The sequence below is a fragment of the Drosophila sechellia genome, chromosome 3L (genome assembly GCF_004382195.2).
Source record: "Drosophila sechellia strain sech25 chromosome 3L, ASM438219v1, whole genome shotgun sequence".
Classification (NCBI taxonomy): Eukaryota; Metazoa; Arthropoda; class Insecta; order Diptera; family Drosophilidae; genus Drosophila; species Drosophila sechellia.
The window spans coordinates 18,213,981-18,235,054 of record NC_045951.1 but is presented as its reverse complement, the minus strand read 5'-3'; the positions used below and the strand labels follow the sequence as shown (position 1 = coordinate 18,235,054).

The following is a 21,074-nucleotide window of genomic DNA, read 5'->3' as shown; positions in this document are numbered from 1 at the left end:
GTCTTTGAGTATTTCGTTGAGTGCTCAGCCGCCCACAGGGCGTATGCGTAATGCACTGCTGGCAGCGGCTAAACTCCGTTATTGCTTCCCGCACTAATTGCTTTAAGCACATAATTATACAGCCATCCAGCCCATGACAACACACATACACTGAGAAAAACAAAAAACACAAACAAGGGGAACGCGCACACTGAGCTGCACATACGGCGTATGCGTAATATGCTAATTTATCATACTTTTTATGCCACTCGCCCAACTCGCACAACTTTATGGCAGGGGAAAACATGAAAAATGCAAAAATGTAAAACAGTCTCCGACCCCGGCAGTGTCGGGAGTGGAGCCCCTTTTTTTTTGGGGTTCCGCTCCTCGTTCTTCTCACTTTGCTACACTGGAACAAAAGGCACTGACATGCGCCCCAAACACACACACACGTGCAGGGAAAATGAAAATTGCTGAAACGAAACCTCGTTTTGGACTCTTGAGTTGATAATTTGAAAATTAAATGAAGTCAGTGACTGTGTCAGTGACGGAAATGAGTTTGTCTCCTCGCCAAGGACCTTCTCCTCCTCGACTTCCCTGCCCCGAAAATACACACAAAACACTTAACGTTGCATGAAGTCGGCACTCGGAGTATTTATGACTTTTGAAGTTGTATGTTGAATGAATTCATTAGCATTTGGCATTTGCATGGAGACCAGATAGAGACTGGGGCCAAGGCACACATTCAAACTAGGTGGGGTGGTTAGGACCTGCACCCGCGTCTGCTCCGAAACTCCCATCAATCATCTGCTAAAATGTTGAGCCATAAATTCATCGTGTTCAATAGGCAGTCGTCGGTCAGATGAGAGCCGGTTATTTGTGCTCGGCAGTAAACTAACTGCTCAAGTGTTGCAGTTGATGACCAAATTGAATTATGCTTTGTGGCTCCAACTACGGCTTGTGCAGCTCCATTCCGATGGCTTGGATTGCAATAGGTTGTAGTTCCAGACGGGCCGGAACAATCAGCAAAGTTATATTAAAGAGCACATGTGTGATTAAAGTCTGCCAAATGCCTTATATGATTATCTTTTCAAGTTAATAATTACCTACTGTTTGTCTTTCTTAGTTTAAAGGGAGCTTCCAGCTGTTTGTACATAAATAAGCTTACAAAGTATTCAATTTACCATCGTAAAATGTGCTCTTCATTTAATTAAAATACTTTACTCACAATATCTTTACTGTACAATTTCCGATGAAAAGTAAATTGTCAGAACAATTTAAATGCTTAAGCGCGGGAAACAATTAGTTTTGCACTTACTGGCCAAATTTGTTGCAACATTCTCTTTTGTTGGTCTTTGCTACGTAATCAAATTAAGAGTTAAAAATAAAAAAATACTACAAAATTAGGGTGAAGGCAAAGTGTGCTTGGGAACCCTTGAACTTTTTGCGACATCTTAGAACACAAAAAGCGACGAGGAGGAAATTAATACGCCTGAATGCTTGGCTAATAAGCAAACAAAATTTTCCGCAATTTGTGTCAGTTGAAAATGTGAACAAAACGATCAAATTGTTTAATGCTATTTGCCTTTTGAATCCGCATCTGCCATCTCTTTCGTCGAAAGCTATCCATCTCTGTCGCGCACTTTTTTTTACTGGGGACAACAGACAGGAGTCTGTTTACTGGCGACTTTATACTCGCTGTTTACTTGCGTACAAACAAACGCAATTTGCTTTTATTGAGTGCAAATGTTTGTTTAATATTTTCCAATTTAATTTACAGCCATTCACGGACCGGAGTCAGTTCGGTTTTATATTATATCATTTCGGACCGATTTATTCTGCTTCGTTTGTAGTTCGCATATTAAATGCTTTTTTTCTGAGCGAGATATATAATTTGATGGATTTCTTTATTTGCTTACTAGCTGGAATGTCTTTATGCATTTTTAATCATGCGCCCTCGATTTCTATGCGCTTTTTTTTGACATGACTTGTGTTAAATGGTTTTATTCGGACAAATTAATGAATTCTACTTGAAAATGGAGTGTGAAAAATTGTTGGTGAGCAATTGAAGCAACACGCCCAGCTCAAAATTTCCTAAATAAAAAGAAAGGATTATTTAAAATTTATGTTTACATAACAATGAAATAGCATTACAAAGACAAGGTAGACACACCATATCATCAGCTGCCTTAGCAGCCTTTGTTTAATGGAAAATAGTGCAGATGGCAGACTTGCTGAATATCTTTTTTGCAAATAATTTGGTATTCTGTTCTCCAGAATCCATTGTCTAGTGTCTTGCAGTTTGATTTGAATAAAATGCAAACGTTTGGCTTACATTTAAATTATCAAATGTCTGGCAATGTGCAAATAATTTTTACCTTGCATTAAGGTGCAGACAACTAATTGCATTTCGTTGCAAAATTTGAATAACATGAGCAGCGAGAAGTGCTGCCTACTTTTTGGGGCAAATTAGTTAGATATGTTTCGCGCATAATTACCCCTCGAAATTGAAAGTTTCATTATGTCGTGCTGCCTCCTGAGTTATCAACACTTGGCAGGATTCTTCTCGACACTGCTTAGCCATTCAAGAGCACCTTTCAACCGCTGCCGCCCATAATAAAACATTTCCACAGCCAGCGAACAAGTTGCTAAGCCGATTCAACCGCAGCTGCTTCAGCCGCTATACACTATACAGTACTATATTGCTGCTCCTCCAGCTCTTGATCCTGCTGCCAAGGCTCTCACGGCTCCTTTGCATCCTTTGGCTCCTTTAACTAAGCCCAAACTCAGCTCGGGCTGTTCAACAGCCGCGTCACATTTTGCTAATTGCCAAGCGGCAGCAGCGGCACAAACTTCGACAAGGACACGACAACTTTGCGCCCTCTCTTTCTTCTGCTTTTGCCACTTCTTTTAGCCAAAACACTGAGAGAAAAGCAAGTAAAAAGGTTGTACTAAAAAAATAACTAATTAATTGTACATTCCAGACACCAAAAACGGCTACTTTTCAAACGGAAATTTAAGAAACGATTTGTTCCGTAATTGGTAAAAAATATTCCTTAAAAATCAGTCGCCATTATAAAGGACTTCGCTTGGCTTATAAAATAAATTTTAAAGTTTACTGAGTGCGTCCTTTAGAATATACAAGTAGCTTTTTTCGCAGTGTGCTACCTTTAAATTAATGAAATCATAACGCAGCCTGGCTGCTCTTGGCGGGGGGAAACTGTTTTCAGGTTGCCCTTACCTTTTCGCCGTTGCTCCCCTTCTCCCCCTGCACCATTGCCTTACCTTGAGCCGAGCTTGATTGCTCTGTTTGTGTAAGGGCAGCGAATAGCAGAAGGGGTGCATATTTTTAAATTCCATTAGCCTGGGGCGCTGCTCGTGCTGGGTAAATTCAATTTACATTAGATGGCAGCGCTGCGAACTAAACTTGGCATAACCCGATATCCGGATAAAGTTTGCCGGCCCTAAAAGACCTTGCCTTGGAACGCTCCCCAGCAAAGTTGCCCCAGGTTGCATATGAGCAGGCCGATGCAGTTGCAGTTGCACTCGATTAGGCTCAACTGGGCACAAATCTGGCTAATTGCCTGAGCGCTGTAATTGCTTATTACACGGCAAACCAACTCACAAATCCCAGCAACTAACTAACCCCTCGACCTCGGCCTTCCGCCACCTCGGGCGACACCACCCCAACTACTACATTGTCAACTCGCCGTGTGGCACTGCTGCACTGAGAGAAACTTTGCAGTATCATGTGCATGCTGCTCTTGTGGCTTGAACATGTATACAATATACCTCACGAGTCGAAGTTGAATTGAAAAGTGGCTACGGCTTCATCCTATATCTTTTTTAAATCCCATACGTGGTAAGGTCGTAGAAAATCCCTAATTGAGGACCAGTTTAAATGGCTTTATTCAGTGCCATAGGTAGCAGACGTGCAGTAACTGTGGCTGTAGTAATTGCCATTCCGGCACTCGGCCAGCGGCATTTTGATTGCATTAAGCGGCTGCCTGGATAGGGCAAAAAAAAATGTCCTGTGAAAGGGGAGAAAGTGAGTGGAAAGCCAAGCGACCAAGTTGTTTGTCTCGGTGGTCCACTTATACCCTTATGAAAAGCCATTTAAAGGGTCTCAGCCTCAGGGCTGCGCGGAGTAGCTTAGTTTACCTCCTTATAAACCAGTTTACACCAATCAACTCGTTACACAACACTGTTTAATCAGCGCACATTTCAATTATAGTAAGCCTGGACCAATGCGAATAAACCAATTACCTCAGTTGAAATTACGTCATGTAACTCCACAAATTGTTGTAAATTGGTAATAAAATTAACCTTATGAAAAACCGAATAAAGTTACCAAGCATTTGAACGGATCCCAATAAAAGCCGGAGTCATGAAGTCCTTGGTGATGGTTATTTTTTTAAATATTCCCCACGACCAACGGGAATCGCGCAACGTCGAAAAATCAGTTAATTAATTAAGTATATTTACACACAACACACAAAAGAGAAGCTGGCATTAAAAAGTGGGGGGTGCGAAACTAAGAGGTGGAGCCATTGGCATTGCCTTTTGCACTTTTCCCTTTACCCTTTGTTGTTGGCCCCTCATCCTTTTTTTTTTTTGCTTTTTTTGTATTTTTTATTCAGAAGCAACAATTGAGGTTAAGTGATTGTTGAGCGTGTAAGTGGCGCTCGTTAGCCGCTGACAAGACGTGTTCATCAGCATGTGGCCCACACCGACAGACACTCACACAGACAGACACACACACACACACACACAGGCGAACAGACTCGCACACAGACGCATTCGTCAGCAGGAGAGCCAAAGGATATTCCTGAAGTCGACAAACGACTGGCAGTTAGAGCTGAAAAAAGGAATGCAAAGAGCCAGAGCGACCGCCATTTAAATCGGTAATTTTTCATTTGACATCCCAAAAAGCTGAAAACTTTTTACTTTTACATTCCCCACACCCATCTCGCATTTTCGAACCACAGGTAACATCCACCTGACCAATCGCCCCAAATGTTGTGCAATTAATTAGCCCCTTTGCCCTTTTCCCTGCCCTTTTGCTGCGAGAAATTAATTTACAAGCCCACTTTGTTGGAAATTCTGCATGCTATTTGTAACCAGACTCGATAGGACATCTGTTCCAAACCTCTATAAGGATTTGAGTATGATTGGAGATATTTTTAGAACATATTCAAGTTCATAATCTTAGAAGAAACTTCTATATATCGACTCATAGAATATATAACCGTTCTTAGAAATATATTATGTTATAATATGGTCTTTGATCTTAATTTGCCTTGCCTAAGTAGATGTATGTTGGTAAAGCTGATGACTGAGCAGAGCATCTTAAAAGTTCCACTCAAGGAATAATAAAGAACATCTTACTCAAAGTGCGCGTTCCATTTATCGTGCAGGTGCTCCGCTCCTTTCTCCTATTAAGTTTATCTCGTTTCTGTGCTTCAGTTGTAGATAATTCATCATATGAATTACTCAACCCATTTCGCAAACTGTCAATCTCGGCGGCACGAACACCTACAACTCGCCCTCCGTCTTTCCAAGTTTTGCCCCTTACCACGCCCACAATCACAGCTGCATGAATGGCTCCACTTTTAAGCGGTACTAATGGGTATGTTGAATTCTTAACAGTTCCTAACTATATACCAGACTTATTGTATACATATATGAGCTTCTAAGAATAGAACAGAAACATTTTTGTTTTAAATGCAAATCTAATTGTATTACATTTAATAGGTATTCTTTAGTCGACTATAATTATCCTTTATGGTTTCTTTACCGAGGAGCTGCTCATTTTTATGGCCTGCCATGTTGTTTTGTTCTTGTTGCTACTGGCAGCCACATTCCTTACCCCTCTGGCTTTTCCCGCAGTTTTTCACTTCGGTTACCGACACAACGCCATGTGTCTTGGCCTTCCCCCGTTTTCAAACTCCATCCGCTTGGGTTCTTTTATTATTTTTTGTACATTTTCAACTGTAATCACATCATTTTACATCATATTTCATACTTCATCTTGTTTCGGAAGAATGCAAAAGAAAAGTGGTATGAAAGGTGGGTAAAAAAACATCAGCTGCTGTCCCCTTTTCTTCATCCTGTATTCTCGTGTCCTTGTCCGGGATGCCACGTTTCCAACTCGCTTTCGTTTGCCCCTTTTGGTGGAGTGGGTGGATATGGAGCAACCATGTGATGGGACTATGTGTGGATATGGAGCAACCGGAGGATGGACATAATCACAAATACTTGCTCACAGCGCACAGGAAATTACTTTAATCAGCGACTCAGGGGAGCACAACAAGCCATCAGGAAAAGCACAAAAATCGTTTCAACTTGGAAAAAAGAAGCGAATTTAGCGCATTTAAGAAATAATTTTTATTAAAAACGCTAGATTATTCGGAGATTTATATGCATTTAAATAACAAAGAGTAAATTGTAGAAATTGTTATTAAATTAAGTGTGTTTCTGCTTTACAAATATATATAAACAGCTAAGTAACTGGTATCTGATAGTCGAGCAACTTGACTTTGGAATTCTGTTCGCGTTTGATGATATACTACAAACCTATAACTAGAAAATAGTTATTTTTTTGTATATATTTATTACATTTAAGATAAGATATGTGTTTTAAGCATATAGAAAACATATACATGTACTGGAAATATAGACTATCTATGACATCGATCTCCATTCAGTAAAGGTCAATAAATAAGACCTCGTAAAATTATCGGATAAATTAAATACTTAAATATGGAAGTCTACGAATAGTCATAAAAGCAATCAAAGGACAATGCGAATAAACGTTTCGGCCCGCAATTTTATTATCAACAAGCATCGGAGAAAGTTTCGGACCTGAAGTTTTGCATAATTTCCAGTTGAACGGTCACAAAAGAGCGGAACAAAGCCCTCAAGGGTTGAGGAAAGCCATTCCGACCAACATTTAACGACGCATAAAATTTATAAATATTGGTTGGGGAATCAGGCTTCCTAGATGGGTCAACTGCGAATATATTTTGCATAATTAATGCAAATTGCAATTTTTATGTATTTGTATTGGCCGAATCCTTGGGATTTTCCCGGATTTCTCTGCCTCTTAAATCAGTTTTTTTCGCTGCCTCGCTAAGGACATCAATTGGAAATTACAATGTAAATTAACTCGATGTAAAAGTTTTCCTGCAGCTCAAGCTGTTTGCTGCATACTTGATCAGATGAATTAGGACTCGGTTCGCTCGACTTGAGTTCATTTGAGAGTTGGAGCATGGTTGGTTGGACTGAGGACTCCCAAGTCCGGAGTCCGAATAGAAATTGATTTCTGCCCACCCAGATTGCTGCCCCCATATTCCCACCCAGCGACGGAAACTGGCAAGAGGCGGAAACATTCGCGTCAACATAAGCTCCCACGCTCCTACACATTGGCAAGAGTTTGGCACGCGTATCGGATGGGAATCGGGTAAACCGGGAAAGTAAGTTTCGAAATTGGGCCGACAGGCTGACAGCCGGGAAAGCTGCGTGCCAGTCCCCTAAACATGACAGGCGGACAAAAACAAAGCAGTATTAAAAACTCATCATCCGGCCGTGTTGCAGCGCCACAAGGAAAAATGCCATGCAATGGAAAAGCGCTCTGCGAAGAAGCGAAGGAGAAGCGGGGAAAGCGGGGAAAACCGGGCAAAAGCAGCGAAAATCTGCCGCCTTCGCTGCTGCTACCGGCAATCGCAGGTTGACTGACATTTGGAATGCAGCGGAGCTTCGTTCTCGTCGTCCTGCCGCCTGGGGGCCCACTTAAGTGGTAAGGATAACAGCCAACTGTTGTTGGCAGCTGGCGCTGGGACAATGAACTCTCCAGTCGCCACTTGAACCAAGGTAAACCGATCCAGCTGGCTGATTTAATTGCTGCCCGTCCAAGTAAATTCGTCTTTAATTTTATTTCCACTGATGTAAAATCATATTTAAAAAATCAACAAAAATCCTTAAATGAAGAGGATAATAGTTAGTAGTCCTCAAATAAGACTGTTCTATCGATAGAGTTAAAGACGATTTGCTTAAACATCGTTCTTAGATTAATACAGCAACTGGCTACCTGAGTACTTTTCGTCAATGGAAATTAGCCAATATAAAAAATTTCCTTTGAGTGGTGTACTGATGTGCTGATGTGTCCGCCAACAAACCAAACAGTTCGGGCACGCCAAAGGATCATAATGCGCTGGATTATATGCAGCTGGCATGCCAAGCAGCGATTACGAGTAACCATCCACCACTCATTTGGAGTTGGTCGAAACCTTAAGGTTAAATACACACTCCCTGTAATCGTATGTGTGGCGGCTCTTCAGTTTCCGTTCGAGTGCATTCGGGAAATTAATTGCTTTGCACTCAAATATACAACTCTTGGTGTTCACCGCCACCCACTCTGCGCCCAGTCGTGTTGACATTAATCAATGACAATTTGGCATGGCCAGGCGCGTCTTCGAGTAGGCAGTAGCAGAAAACCGGACGAGAGCCACTCCAAAGTGTCAATATCAAATGAATTGCAATTAAGCATAATCCATCAGGCCATGTGTGAGTGGGCGGAAGTGCGAGAAAGAGTTTGTCACCCGCTGGTAATGCCAATTAATGATTGTCGAGCTGCAATCGCATTCTCGAGCCACTTAAACACTCTGGGCGTTGACAATTAAAATGTTCCCTCGTTTCGCCACCTCCTTGTGGTCCTCCTCTCTCATTATGCAAAAGTCCTGCAGAGCTGCAATTGGGACAGAAAAAAGTCAAACATTCTGTCACTGCTCTGAAATACCTCTTAAACAGCATTCGAAATATTATCAGACAAAGAAATGAAATACTTTCTATTTTTTGCTATGCTTAATTACAATCTGTAAGCAATATTATACATTTCGGCTTATTGAATGAAAATATATTTAAATCCCATTTTCTTATAATTTATATTAATTATAAATACCCTTTTGGACCTGAAATACCCTGTATAAGAAAAAACAGCGGACGTCATACAGTTGTCCTGTTCTGCCTGCCGGAAACGGAAATGATAAGCGAGTGTCAACTTGCCAACTGCTTTTCAGCTTCCTCTGCCGGTCGAGTGTGTGTTGTGGTTTTATTTTTGTTGAATTTAATTAGAAAAGTTAGTTGGGCCTGGGCCTGGTCAGGTGCATGACCTGTTCCCGTCACCGCTCACCTCGCCAGCTGCTGAAGACGCCTCATTTACTCTTTTGGCACAAAAGTCGAAGCCACTTTTGATAAGTGCGTGCTGCGAAAAAGTTGCTCAAATTTCCAGCACCACCGAAAACGTGACAAAAACTTGTCAATGCACACGAAGTGGCGAGGAACCGGGATGGTGCCGAAAATTGCCAAAATGGAGAGGAGGTCCACCAGCAAAGGTCCGACAGAGCGTGTCGAGTATGCAAAATAGGATGGGTTGCAAGGACAGCGACAAATGTCCGACATTAGCTGGAGAGCCCGAGCAAAAAAAGTGGAATAACTCATATTTGTGCGGCCCGAAAGTCGAAATACCCTATGGATTTCCATTTTTGTTGGAAGCTAAAGAGAAATACCCCGAAGCAAATTTATCTTAGTTTAAAAAGGACTCTAGAAATAGACACTTAGCTCTTTACAAGAGAAAACGAAGAATCACTTTGCTGCACATGAGTACAGAGTAAACAATTCTTTGAAACAATGAGTATCTGAAAATTTGTGCCAAATTATTATATGTTGTTTTTCATTATCCGTATTCTGTGTGTAATAATGGTTTTGTTTATATGGAATTAAAATATACAATTTAATTACATTGAAATAAACCTCATCATTTTAATTCTCAACTTAATTCTTCTTTTTATAAAACATGTTTCTAAGTAATATCCATTAAATTTTTAGCATTAGTTAGAATGAACATCAATATATGTCAGATTGTTTTTAGATTGAAGCTCGCAGAAAAACCAAAGGACAACCAAGAAGTGTGTGCAATCGATGAGGAAGTGAGAACTTGGGCCAGGACAAAGTAGAGGAGCAAGTTCGCTGCTGGTAACCTCGTTTATTATGTCATCGGGACAGCGAGCGGGGAAACCATTTCGAGCGCTCTGCGGGAGGTGCCAATGGGTTGGTGGGTGGTGCAGCACCCACAGGTGATTGGGCAGGTGTGCAAAAAGGACGAAGGCACGTGCTCGGTGCAGAGGCGCAAAAGAGTGCGCACGACCAAACCGCGCGGAGGAAAAGTTTCGCTGGTGGAATGCCGTTGGAGACCCACTGGAATGCAGCGGGTCGCATCGGGGTCTCCAACTTGCTGGGCCGGGATCGGGTGCGCCGGAATCGTAACTGTAAACTTATGCAACTGGGCAACTGAGCTTGTTTAGATTTATAAGCTGCCACTGTCCGTGGATGGGCTTTGTCCGGTGGGCGGTCGCTGGTAAAATGCATTGAAGGTAAAAGTTCAGTGCGGAGTTGATGCTTCCTATCAGCGAGCTGCAGATATTGAAGTTAGCCTCCTCCTGCAGACATACACAATGAAGTTTCTGATTGGGGCTCAGAATATAGAGGAAATTACTTTGAAAAATATAAAATCTAACTATTAGGGCGCAAAAAAGGATAAAAATAGTGAATTTTTAGACTCTAACTAGGTAAATGTCCCGTAAACGTAAAAAGATTCCTCAATGTTGACCCAGATCCTTCTTAAAATCCAACAACTGACTTTTAAACAATTCTATTTTTCGTAAATCAATTCATTTTTCTTATGTCATAGTTAATGTAGTTGCTGATGCACAAGCCAGAAGTGTGCTTCGTCACTACTTCCGTTTTCAGTGATCAATCCAAATTTATCCCAAGTAAGAAGCCCTTTTATTTAAAAAAGCTCAATCTGTATTGATAGTTTAAAACGATAGCTACCATATTATAATGTTAAAATTGTCAGTGAAAGCAAAAAAGAAACACATAAGCCTTTCCCTCCCAATCAAAAACCAATTTCTTTAAATTGAGGCCAATCTGGTACCGTCAAGAATCCGAATGCACGGTGAAGGGAAGTGCGTCGACCATCTGGAGGAATGCCGGTTTTTGATGACCACTTCCTTGGCGACTGCCATGATGAGCCGGAAGGACTCTTGCCGCGTTGGTGGTTCGGTGGCTTTGCCTCGATATGCGTTGCCTTCGCAGTGGCGCCCATTGATATCGTGAAAACGCACATGCAGATCCAATCAAAAAAACGGACAATTTTAGGCACGATCAAAAGAATATACACTTTGAAGGGTATACGGACGGAATTGTAATATATATAATAAAATAATAATAATGTTCCCGATTTTAGGATACTTGGGCTTCTACGATGGCTTCTCGGCTGCCATCCTGAGACAAATGACCAGCACCAATATCCACTTCATCGTGTATGATACTGGCAAGAAATTGGAGTACTTCGATAGGGATTCATATGTAGGAAAGATTATTTTGGGCTGTGTGGCTGGGGCATGTGGTTCTGTGTTTGGAATACCAACGGATCTGATTAACGTGCGGATGCAAACCGACATGAAGGAGCCGCCGTACAAGCGACGCAAGTATTTTGACCTAGCTCGCGAATAATCGCCATCAATCTTAGAGTTCCTATTGCCTCGATCTCAGCTATAAGCATGTCTTCGATGGCCTCATCCGAATTCCCAAGGAGGAGGGCTGGAGGGCACTTTACAAAGGAGGATCGGTAGCGGTTTTCAAATCATCGATAAGCACTTGCAGCCAGATAGCATTCTACGATATTGTGAGTACCCAAATGCCAGTATTTAGTCAGCTCTTGGCTTATCATTAACTGCGAATTATATGTTGTTATCTTTTAAGATTAAAACGGAAGTGAGGAAAAATATCTCTGTGAATGACGGATTGCCCTTGCACTTTCTCACTTCGCTGGGCACTTCGTTCATTTCGTCTGCGATCACTCATCCCCTGGACGTGGTAAGGACCATTATGATGAACTCCAGACCCGGCGAATTTCGCACTGTCTTCCAAGCGTCTGTTCACATGATGCGATTTGGCCTAATGGGACCCTACCGAGGATTTGTGCCAACTATAGTGCGAAAGGCACCGGCCACCACTTTGCTATTTGTTTTGTACGAGCAACTGAGGCTCCACTTCGGAATTTGTCCCCTGGGAGGGGGGAAGTACAATTAAGACGATCGTACTACTACGCATTTGGATTTTACAAAAATACCATGTGAACTTTTACCAACGTTTTTGTACGCTAAAGATTTCCATTAATTCAAAGACGTATTTAATTTTGCTTGCTTATGGAATAAGAAGTCCTCGTAAAGCAGAATTAAAGCAAATAAAAAATCGAAGCCCAGTATCACTGGATCATTGACCCCAAGAACCTTTTCCTTCCGCCGAACGAAACATCAACCACAACTGGTCGCATTATAAATTGATTACAACTCGCAACGTGACTAATGAACATTAATTTGTCCAACTCCTTGACAAGGAGGACGCAGTTGTGCCACCGAAGATGGGGCTAAATGCCAGCACGTGCCGTGTGTGTAGTTCTAGTTTAGATCCCGCCACGATGACAACTAGGCGTATGAGCAACAATGCCCGGACAGCGTTGGCGGACTCCGCCATCCCATCCTGCCGCCACACATCCATCCAGTGCCGCATACTGCGCTGTGTGGGTGTCGTGTCACGTAAACGTGGGTAAATGTTGCACGTATGAACGGCATTGTTGTGGATGGCTGGCGAGCATATGGAGGACACTCCGGCTATTACTCCACACGCACCCACTCTCGACTACCCTTTAATCGTGATTGCAATCATTGTGGAAATTGAATTTGTAAGTAGGCAATTTTAGAACGATGGCGAAGCGCAAAAATAAGAATAGCGCGACGCAATTAAATTGAATAAAAGCTCTATAGAAGTTGCTCTCACACCCTTAAATCGTATTAGCACTTTATAAAATTATTAAATTCCGCTATTGTGTGTTTTTTAAGAAGAACCTCTCTTTATTATTTATGTGCTTTGAAATAAATTAAACGATCATAATTGCCTGTAAAAATCTTCTTTAAAGCCTCATAAACTGGAGCACGAAGTTTTTGCGAGTGTTTGATTATGACTAGTCCTTTAGACCAAACTAACACTCAGGCGGGGCACCCACGATTTGCATAAATGCTTTGAGCCAAGTTTATGGCTGACTTGCGATTGCATCGACGATGAGTTGTGCCTCAGATGTCTGAAGACCTGGGGCAAGGGGTCAGAGGTCAGAGGTAGCGGGTTCGTTGCTTTCTGTCCCACTTGCCAGGTTATTAGTCGTTTGGCTGGCACATTTGGTTTGCCATTAAAATCATTTGCATAGTTTGTGTTTCTTCAGCCGCATTGGTCGTTGTGGCATGTTCGCCTTGGTTTGCATTATTAAATATAACGCATACGCACTGTTGACCCGTTTTTGCGAGCAGCTCTGTGTGCAATCAATGCGCAATAGAATGCCTCATGAAGGTGCATGCTCCGTTTATTTAGCCTGACTCTGGTTGAGTTTGCTTAACAAATAAACAAGAGTCCGAGGCCAGGAGTCAGGAAGCTACCAATTATTTGACCAGCGCACAGTGGATGCCATTGAGGTCAGAGGTTAGAATAGGTGGCTTCGGAAGCAAATGTTTGAATAGACGGCTTCGGAGCTGAATGGCATGAGATAACTTAGATTAAATTTTGGTGGTTAAGTATAAATGATGGCAAACAATCAATATTTTAATATAAATCTTCGTTCTATTTCTTGTGTGCTTCTTGTTACCAGAAAAGTATATAATTCTTTCTTTTGTGTTAAAATACATATACAAAAGGTAATACTACTTTTGGCTGACACACATTGCTTCCCGCAATCATTAATCATCTTCAATTTCAATGTACCCAAAATGAACACGAAGCTGCTCGAAACTTAAAAAAGTAATCACCGTATTGGGCACCATGCGCAAAACGTAGGGCACCATACCGCGGAAAGGTCCGCGACTTCCGAAGCGCATCATATAGGAAATGGAATTTAACAATCTTCTGGAATCCACCATCCTGAGGTATCGCAAGTTCTCAATGGGCTTGATGATTGGACCGCAGATGAAAGCAGCCGTCACGGAACTTATCAGGTGCAACAAGGTGTTGTCGTGCTTCATGTGAAAAACTTCAGCGTAGATCTGCTTGGCCTGCCAAATTAAACATGGAATCAAATAACATTCATTTTAATTCTATATTTATAAAACCATACCTGATCGTAAGCCGCATTTTGGCTGATGGTGATGAGGCTGGACCGCATAAATGAGAGGAAACATCCGCTGTACAGCTTCGTAAAGCCCTCTTCCCTGGTCACGCGGTACAGTCCATCAAAGACGTTTCGATAGTTCCAACGCGTTTCCTTGGGCAGCGCGCGATTGACCTGCATCCGGGTGTTGATCAACTCCATGGGTGTACCCACCACACCAGCCACACAACCAGCTAATGCAGCCACCAGCACTTTGTGCCACAAACCAGCAGGATCATCCAGGTGCTCCTTTCCCATTTCGTACAGGTGAAACCGCAGCGATGTGTATGTCAGCTGCCTCACCAACTGGGCACTTAAGCCGTCGTATAGTGAAATGAAACCTAGGAAGGGAATTTCCTATCAAAACAGGGCTCTGCATCCACACACTAGTTTGCCACAATAGGAGGCTTAAAAAAGCGTACCTTTCAAAAGGATCCTAATTGATTTTTATTACAGCAAAGTTATTTTCGCAAACTTTTATAAGTATTTAGATAGTGTTATGCTAGTGATTTTATTTTCAGTTTTTCCCCATAATTACCATGCGTTCGAATTGCCTGTTGGAGATTTGAAGCCATTCCTCTGTCCTTTTTGATAACCACCATTCGAGCCTCGATCAGATCGAAAGGTGCCGTAAAGCATTGCGCAATGGCACCTGCCACACCGCCACTCCACCAACGTGGACGTATTCTGGATGAGTTGGTTAGAAGCATAAGTTAAAGGACTGCACAGAACTCACATCGCTTTGATCTTTTCGTCTTTTGGGGCTTCAAACCGAATCGCCAGCTTGCTGGATGTTGTCCTATCCGCCACTCTCTCGTCTTTATAACTCTTTTTGCTCGTATGTCCATCAATCTTTTTTTTCTTTTTCGATGGGAACTTTTACGGATGGGATTAATTTGACAGGAAAGTGAATGTGTACTTTTGAGTATTTGGCCGAAACAGAAACTGTCAGCTCTCTGTGCTTTCGGATATAAATATTTCCAGATTGCCAGATTAGACTTTTAGTGACTTATCGAACATTATTGTTTCACAAATAACACTATAGTTTCATAACACTTATATTTGATTTCGTATGCGTTTCCTTATTATTGGAAGTTTATTAGCATTTCCACGTACCAACGTTTTGGACTTGTACTTGACATGCGTCGTTCACAACATCCTGCTGCTAAAGAGAACGATCCACGTTGCCCAATTGCTGGCCAGGAGTCCAAACTAATTGGTCCAGGACCTCCTTTTTGTTGCTCCGCAGTTGCTGGTTGAAAAGGAGCCACATCCACGCAGGTGTTGCAACGTTGTAGAGTAATTTTGGCATAGTTCCGTGGCTTCGAACTCGACAGACTGCCACGGGAGATGGCAGAAGTTTCGGGAGTACTCCGATGTTCGCACAGTTGTCATGGCATTATCACGGCCATTAGGCTTCAGCCACTGATGCGAGTGTGCACCACCTAGCTGCAGTTCGAAATTGGTTGCAACTTTTGGACATATTAGAGGCAAAGCTGCGGGGCGCCACTGAAAGTTGCATTCGCTGGGATGGGAAGTTAGGGGACTCGTGGGTTTTATTCTGTACACGTTGAGTGGTTTCAAATTGTGGATTAATCTTTAATTTACAAAGTTATCAACAATAGTTAAGTAGTTCATTTTGTGCAGCAATGGGTCTTTTAATTGTCTTTGCAAGCTACGAGTGGCACGAAAAATCATTAAATTCATTATCGGTATAGATGGGAAATAGCTCGAAATTATTACTAATCTTCACGTATATAAATCGTATTAAGAGATAATTATGATCTCACTTTCAATTGAGTGGGCAACAAATTGCAATTTCAGTTTTCATGCTGAATAAATTGCCTCGATTGGCAATGTAAAGCATAATCCAATATTTAAGCAATGAAATTTCGGTTAGTGCTAAATGATTAACCAACATCAATATTCAATGCATTCAGTGCGCAAAAATGGTTTACTCATTAGGCGGTGAAAGCGTAGTGCCATCAATCAAGTGCTCAATCAATCAATTCGCAATTTATTTTACTGCCTGCAATTTCAGTGCACATCGGCAATCTGGAAATGAAAAACAACAGCACAAATATAACTTCCGCACAAATTTATTTATTTGAATTTTTATGAGCCAACACTAAAAAATTGATTCATAAATTCCGGCTGCGCAAGTAAACTAACACAATAAGCCATATATATTCCGTCCGTCCATAGATATATGTATCTCAGTTTACAGTTAGACGTAACTGTAGGGCATAAAAGGGGAAAAGGCAGTTAAACTTGCGTATCCCCGACTTCCCTACAAACACTTTCGGCGGCGTTAGTGGAATATTTTCCCCCTTTATTTGTGTTTGGAATGGCTGCTTTCTTGTTTTTTATTTCATTGAGCTTTTCAATTTGCGCGTAATGTGAAATAATATATCACGTATGCACTTGCTCACACTCCGGCTAACTCGCTCGGCAAATTTACTTTTGCAAATTTAATGCCTCTCCTTGAAAGTTTTTGAAATAACGCGTCAATTTGATATGGCTCTACATCGTCGGCATGTTCGGCTCTCTGTTTTGTGCCCTGCACTTTTTCTGGTGGCCCACATTATTCGGGGAGCCCCTCCCCAAACTTCGGAGAGCTCCTCAGCGTGCCTGTTTGCGAGTATCTTAGGTTATTAGAAAAGTTTGCGGCCTGACTAAGAGGCTACAAAAAGTTGTCAGTCGAAGAAAATTGCATATTGAAGTTGTTTAGGACATTTCGGACAACAGATGAAGGGCAACTTGGGGCCTGATCTTCAATGCAGCGTTTTGCAGCTCAGCTTGGCATTTAACCATTGATGGTATTTTAAATACGGACTTAAACTTAGTTTGTCAAAAGACATTTGATTTCTTAAATGAATCTGATTTTTAATTCGTTTAAGGTTATATACCAGGCATTATTCAGACAAGAAATTTGACATTTAACATATATTTCAAAACACATAAAGTTTTGATTGAAAAAATCATCCTCTAGAAAATGAAACAGTAAACGAATGAATACAAATAATAATAATATAATAATATACTGTTGTTTTCAATGTAAAATTTGAAAGTGTTATATTTAAAAAATGTTTCGTATATAAAAACAGTTGTGTGGCTATCTAAGGGATATGTGTAAAGTACGGCCAGTTTAGTTGAGCCACAATTGCAGCGCATGCAACAGTCCATAAACGTGCTTCCAGTATATCCTTGCCGCAAGTCCTGCTAAGCCCCATCTCACCACCATCGCCCCCGTAGGCAACACTTGCCCCCGCATCTGATGGCAAACTTTCGCCAAGTATAACAAACAAGAGCTTGCAACGGCTGTCGATGCCGCTCCGCCTCGACCACATGTAATGCAGCTGCAAGCCGACAAACTTGGCAAACTGAGTCGGGAAAACAGGAAAAATTCGGGGAGGGGGTGGGGTGGAATTGGGATGAGTGACAAAGGCGGCGAAGGGAGTGTCGGAAGATTCTATCAAGTTTTTCCGTTTTTCCCTGTTTTTTTGGTCTGCCTTGGCTTTCGTGGCTTGTCTGGTCGACCCCGAACCCGGCTGCTCCGTTTTGGCCAATTTTCGTGTTGAGCTCTTTTGTAAAATGTTTTTGGGCAAAATATCAACATCGGTACAACTGCAGACAGGGATCACAGGTGGCAAGTGCAAATGAACCAGGAAACAGCAACGAACGGGGTGTTAAGGGGCTAAAGGGTTAGAGGTCCTCGGAGTGGCAACAATCAACTGGTCAAAGCTGTCGCAGGAGTCACTCAAAGGACTAGAACCCGGCGCAGTCACGAATCGAAGCAACTTTAGCTCCCGCAAAGTGCTACGAAAATTCTAAATTCCATTTTACGATAATGCATCCTGGCAGGAAGCCAAACACACCAAAACCATACAAAAAAACAAAACAAAAAAAAAACAAACCCAAAAAAGTAATGAAAAAACATGGCGAAAGATTGATAGTACCGGCGAGCCAAGTTGGCCCTTGGTCCGAATAAGGCCAACATTTTTTGCCTGCCCGGGCATCTGGGCAACATGTGCCGTAATAATAATAACAATACAAACACCCAATACAAACAGCTGCGAATTTACTGCAGTTATTGGCCAAACAAACCGGTTCAAGCCGAAAAAAATTACCATGTGTTCGTATATTCTCGAGGAGAGACGCTTTTTATAAATTTATAAAGTTCAGACCTTGCCCTAAAAGTCGCCTTAGTCGTCAAAATATTATTTCACAGACTTATATAAATGTTTTACCATACCTTTATATGTATTTATTTTATTTTTTATTATTGTAAAAAAATGATTAACATTTAATACTGAGATAGTTTTTCTGCAGTATTTAAATCTCTTTAAATTTCGATTTCGATTACCACTTTACTTTAATTGCAATTAGCTTATTTATTTCTACCTAACCGCAAAAACTTCCTTTGAGCTGTGCAAAATTACTGCCTAGTGTTTTTAGCCAAATCGGGATGCCTCCCATAAATATTAACAATTAACTTCAGTTTTCCTTCCAGCCCCAGACGATCAGGATATCCGCAGCTCGAAAAACCCTACTACCCAGGGCAAGAGCCCGCAGAATTCCGGATATTCCGAAAATGCCCAGACAAGCGCTCAAACCCCGAGGCTCTATGCATTCAGTGCGGCCAACGTGGCGTATGCGCAATTATCAAAGAAACGCCGCAGGACGCGGCATGCAGAAAGGTCGGGCGGCAGGAGTCGACTTGACTTGAATCCAGCTCTTCTGGCCAGACCTGCCTTAAGTTCCGTCGGGTTATTTAAAGTTCGCGTTATTAATAAATGCCTCAGTGGGGCAGCCGTGCCCTGCCTTTAGTCTGATATGCAGCGCTTGATTAGTGCAGGGCCTAACTTATGGCCAGAGTGCTCCCATCGGCTCATCGACTTCTGGGTGGGAATCGTGCTGGGCGCCGACTTCCTGCAAATTACTTAGAGTTTTGCTGGGCGCAAAGTTTGGCGCGTTATCGTGGAAAGTTTAATGGAACTATGTCGTGCCGTGTAGCGCCCCCAAAACAGGCGGTTCCAAGTCAGACAGCCCGACCCGCTGAAAACACCACCAGCAACCCACCTTGCCGCCGGGTGCAGTGCATCTGCGGTGGTGAAAAACGGGGTGTTAGTTGTCCGTGCTAAGCCTAGCTGATTCTCTCAGCAGGGTTTTGGCTAATTGCTGAGGACACCCACACATTAGACAGATTTGTTGACTCGAAAACTAGCAACAAAACTGGGTGGTGCAAGTAATGAATTAATTATTGCGGCATTAAATAGGAAAAGGAGATGAAGTTGATGCGAAAATGGCATAAATAATGATATAAAGCCAACTTTTAAGTCAAAAACTAGGTTCCCATCCTTACATTCTTGGGTTTTTAAGGACATAGTCATTTGGCTTTAATACAATTGAATTATTACTCTGCTTAATAGAAAACACAAGAAAATATAATATTTCATTATTTTAAGATTTGAACAGAATATACTTGTAATTTGTAGTTTTTTATATGAAATATGGAATGGAATCTAAATTGATTGCATTATCCCGGTATCTTTAATATTAAATTTGACTCAGCCTTGAGTTCAGCAGTTGAGTAACCACTGTGGAGCAATTACGCGTGGCTTATGCCAATAATGAAGATGCCGTTTCGATTGTTGACTGTCATCCATCCGGCGGCAGAGGCCCAAGAATCCCAGGATCCCATGTCGCATCAACGCAATTTGACCCACAATCGATGGTTTATGGTTAACCAGGGGGCGTGGCCGCCGGCAAGCCATGTCATCGGATAGAGGGCCCGATTGATGACTGACGGGGTGGCGGGGGAGTGGATCAAGGATAAGAGACGAGAAGTGCACTATTGACTCTCCACTGTCTGTTTGCAATTATCAGAGGAATATCTGAAATGGTTTCCTCTTGCCTGCAGTTAATGCGCCTTAAATTGTTTGCCCCATGGGAGGAGCAACTTCCTCAAAAGGCATTTAATATGTTGAAAAATCTCCGCCAGCGATGGAGCTTTTTTCTTTATTTGCCCCATTTCCTGTTTACAGACATTTAGCAAAGTTTTCCCTTTCACTCCCTGATATGCAACTTAATTACTCTGTGTTTTCCACACTTGTTTGCCTTTAGTTGTACACAAACAGCGGTGCTCACTGTACTTAAATAAAAACTGCAATAATTAATGTTTGCCCCTCGCGCTTCGTGTTGATTTTGTAGTCTAGATTAGCAATTTATTCCCATATGGTACGGAGCTGAAAGGGGTGTAATCCTATTTAGATTTGGATAACAAGTAAGGGTAGGCGATTAACTTTCCCGAGGAAAGACTTGTTGTTAAGTATCTCAGTAGATAGTACAAAATTTGATCAACCTACTTTTTATAAATTGCCTAAGCTATTAACTTCCTTTATAAGCCAATGCATTATTAAAGGTGAAATACAGTATACAGTATAGTATCCCTTTACAGCCCCATTAATTTAAGTCTATGAGGTAGAGTTGCTATCTTGGCAAAAAGGACTTTCCTTCGGCTTACCTGCGACACTATCGCTGCATATCGCATTGCCAGTTAATTTGATTGACATTTATCCGTTTTACTCCGGGAGTGTGTTTTTTCCAGGAGCCATGGCCATATCGATGGCGTGTGTCTTTAGACGGGTTTTTTTCGCTTGGTCTACACTTGACACAGTGTTTGCACTTTGCGCTGATTTAATCTCTCGCACGCCTTTGGCTGTGGACTTGAGAATGGGCGGAACTTGAAGTGGGAATGGGAATGGGAATGGGACTGTCTGGGCCCGATTGTGGGATCTGGATAGCGATAGCAATGGCTGAATGACCGCCCTTTCGTCCC

General features: G+C 41.9%; 3 protein-coding genes across 4 annotated transcripts; 2 read left to right on the top strand and 1 right to left on the bottom strand.

Moving 5' to 3' along the window:
- The first annotated feature begins 9,880 nt into the window (after positions 1 to 9,880).
- LOC6618338 (mitochondrial dicarboxylate carrier) lies at positions 9,881 to 12,318 on the top strand. 2 transcript variants are annotated; one of them, XR_004361844.1, is made up of 4 exons: positions 9,881 to 11,226; positions 11,285 to 11,524; positions 11,593 to 11,725; positions 11,803 to 11,895. XR_004361844.1 is itself a non-coding variant. In XM_002042574.2 (4 exons), exons 1-4 carry the CDS (start codon positions 11,025 to 11,027, stop codon positions 12,130 to 12,132), a joined length of 909 nt encoding a protein of 302 aa, XP_002042610.1. In that variant the 3' UTR covers positions 12,133 to 12,318. The 2 variants fall into 2 exon arrangements, 1 of the variants encoding a protein (XP_002042610.1); XM_002042574.2 differs by having other exon boundaries at positions 11,025 to 11,226; positions 11,285 to 11,528; positions 11,803 to 12,318.
- Positions 12,319 to 12,419: 101 nt separating this feature from the next.
- Positions 12,420 to 19,646, top strand: LOC116801204. The gene is made up of 2 exons (XM_032719330.1): positions 12,420 to 12,784; positions 18,747 to 19,646. The coding sequence occupies exons 1-2, from the start codon at positions 12,683 to 12,685 to the stop codon at positions 18,960 to 18,962; spliced, it is 318 nt and encodes a 105-aa protein (XP_032575221.1). The 5' UTR covers positions 12,420 to 12,682; the 3' UTR covers positions 18,963 to 19,646.
- On the bottom strand, positions 13,709 to 15,110 carry LOC6618337 (mitochondrial dicarboxylate carrier). The gene is made up of 4 exons (XM_032719329.1): positions 14,970 to 15,110; positions 14,772 to 14,920; positions 14,201 to 14,574; positions 13,709 to 14,138 (listed from the first exon to the last, which is right to left on the bottom strand). Exons 2-4 carry the CDS (start codon positions 14,833 to 14,835, stop codon positions 13,827 to 13,829), a joined length of 750 nt encoding a protein of 249 aa, XP_032575220.1. The 5' UTR covers positions 14,836 to 14,920; positions 14,970 to 15,110; the 3' UTR covers positions 13,709 to 13,826.
- Positions 19,647 to 21,074: the final 1,428 nt, after the last annotated feature.

Coding starts and splice junctions, on each gene's coding strand:
- LOC6618338 (XM_002042574.2), top strand. CDS start 11,025: ATGCCGGTTTTTGATGACCACTTCCTTGGCGACTGCCATGATGAGCCG. Junction 11,529..11,592: donor CCGCCGTACAAGCGACGCAA/GTATTTTGACCT, acceptor CCTCGATCTCAG/CTATAAGCATGTCTTCGATG. Junction 11,726..11,802: donor AGATAGCATTCTACGATATT/GTGAGTACCCAA, acceptor TTATCTTTTAAG/ATTAAAACGGAAGTGAGGAA.
- LOC116801204 (XM_032719330.1), top strand. CDS start 12,683: ATGGCTGGCGAGCATATGGAGGACACTCCGGCTATTACTCCACACGCA. Junction 12,785..18,746: donor TCATTGTGGAAATTGAATTT/GTAAGTAGGCAA, acceptor TTTTCCTTCCAG/CCCCAGACGATCAGGATATC.
- LOC6618337 (XM_032719329.1), bottom strand. CDS start 14,835: ATGGTGGTTATCAAAAAGGACAGAGGAATGGCTTCAAATCTCCAACAG. Junction 14,575..14,771: donor ACAGGCAATTCGAACGCATG/GTAATTATGGGG, acceptor TTCCCTTCCTAG/GTTTCATTTCACTATACGAC. Junction 14,139..14,200: donor AAAATGCGGCTTACGATCAG/GTATGGTTTTAT, acceptor TTAATTTGGCAG/GCCAAGCAGATCTACGCTGA.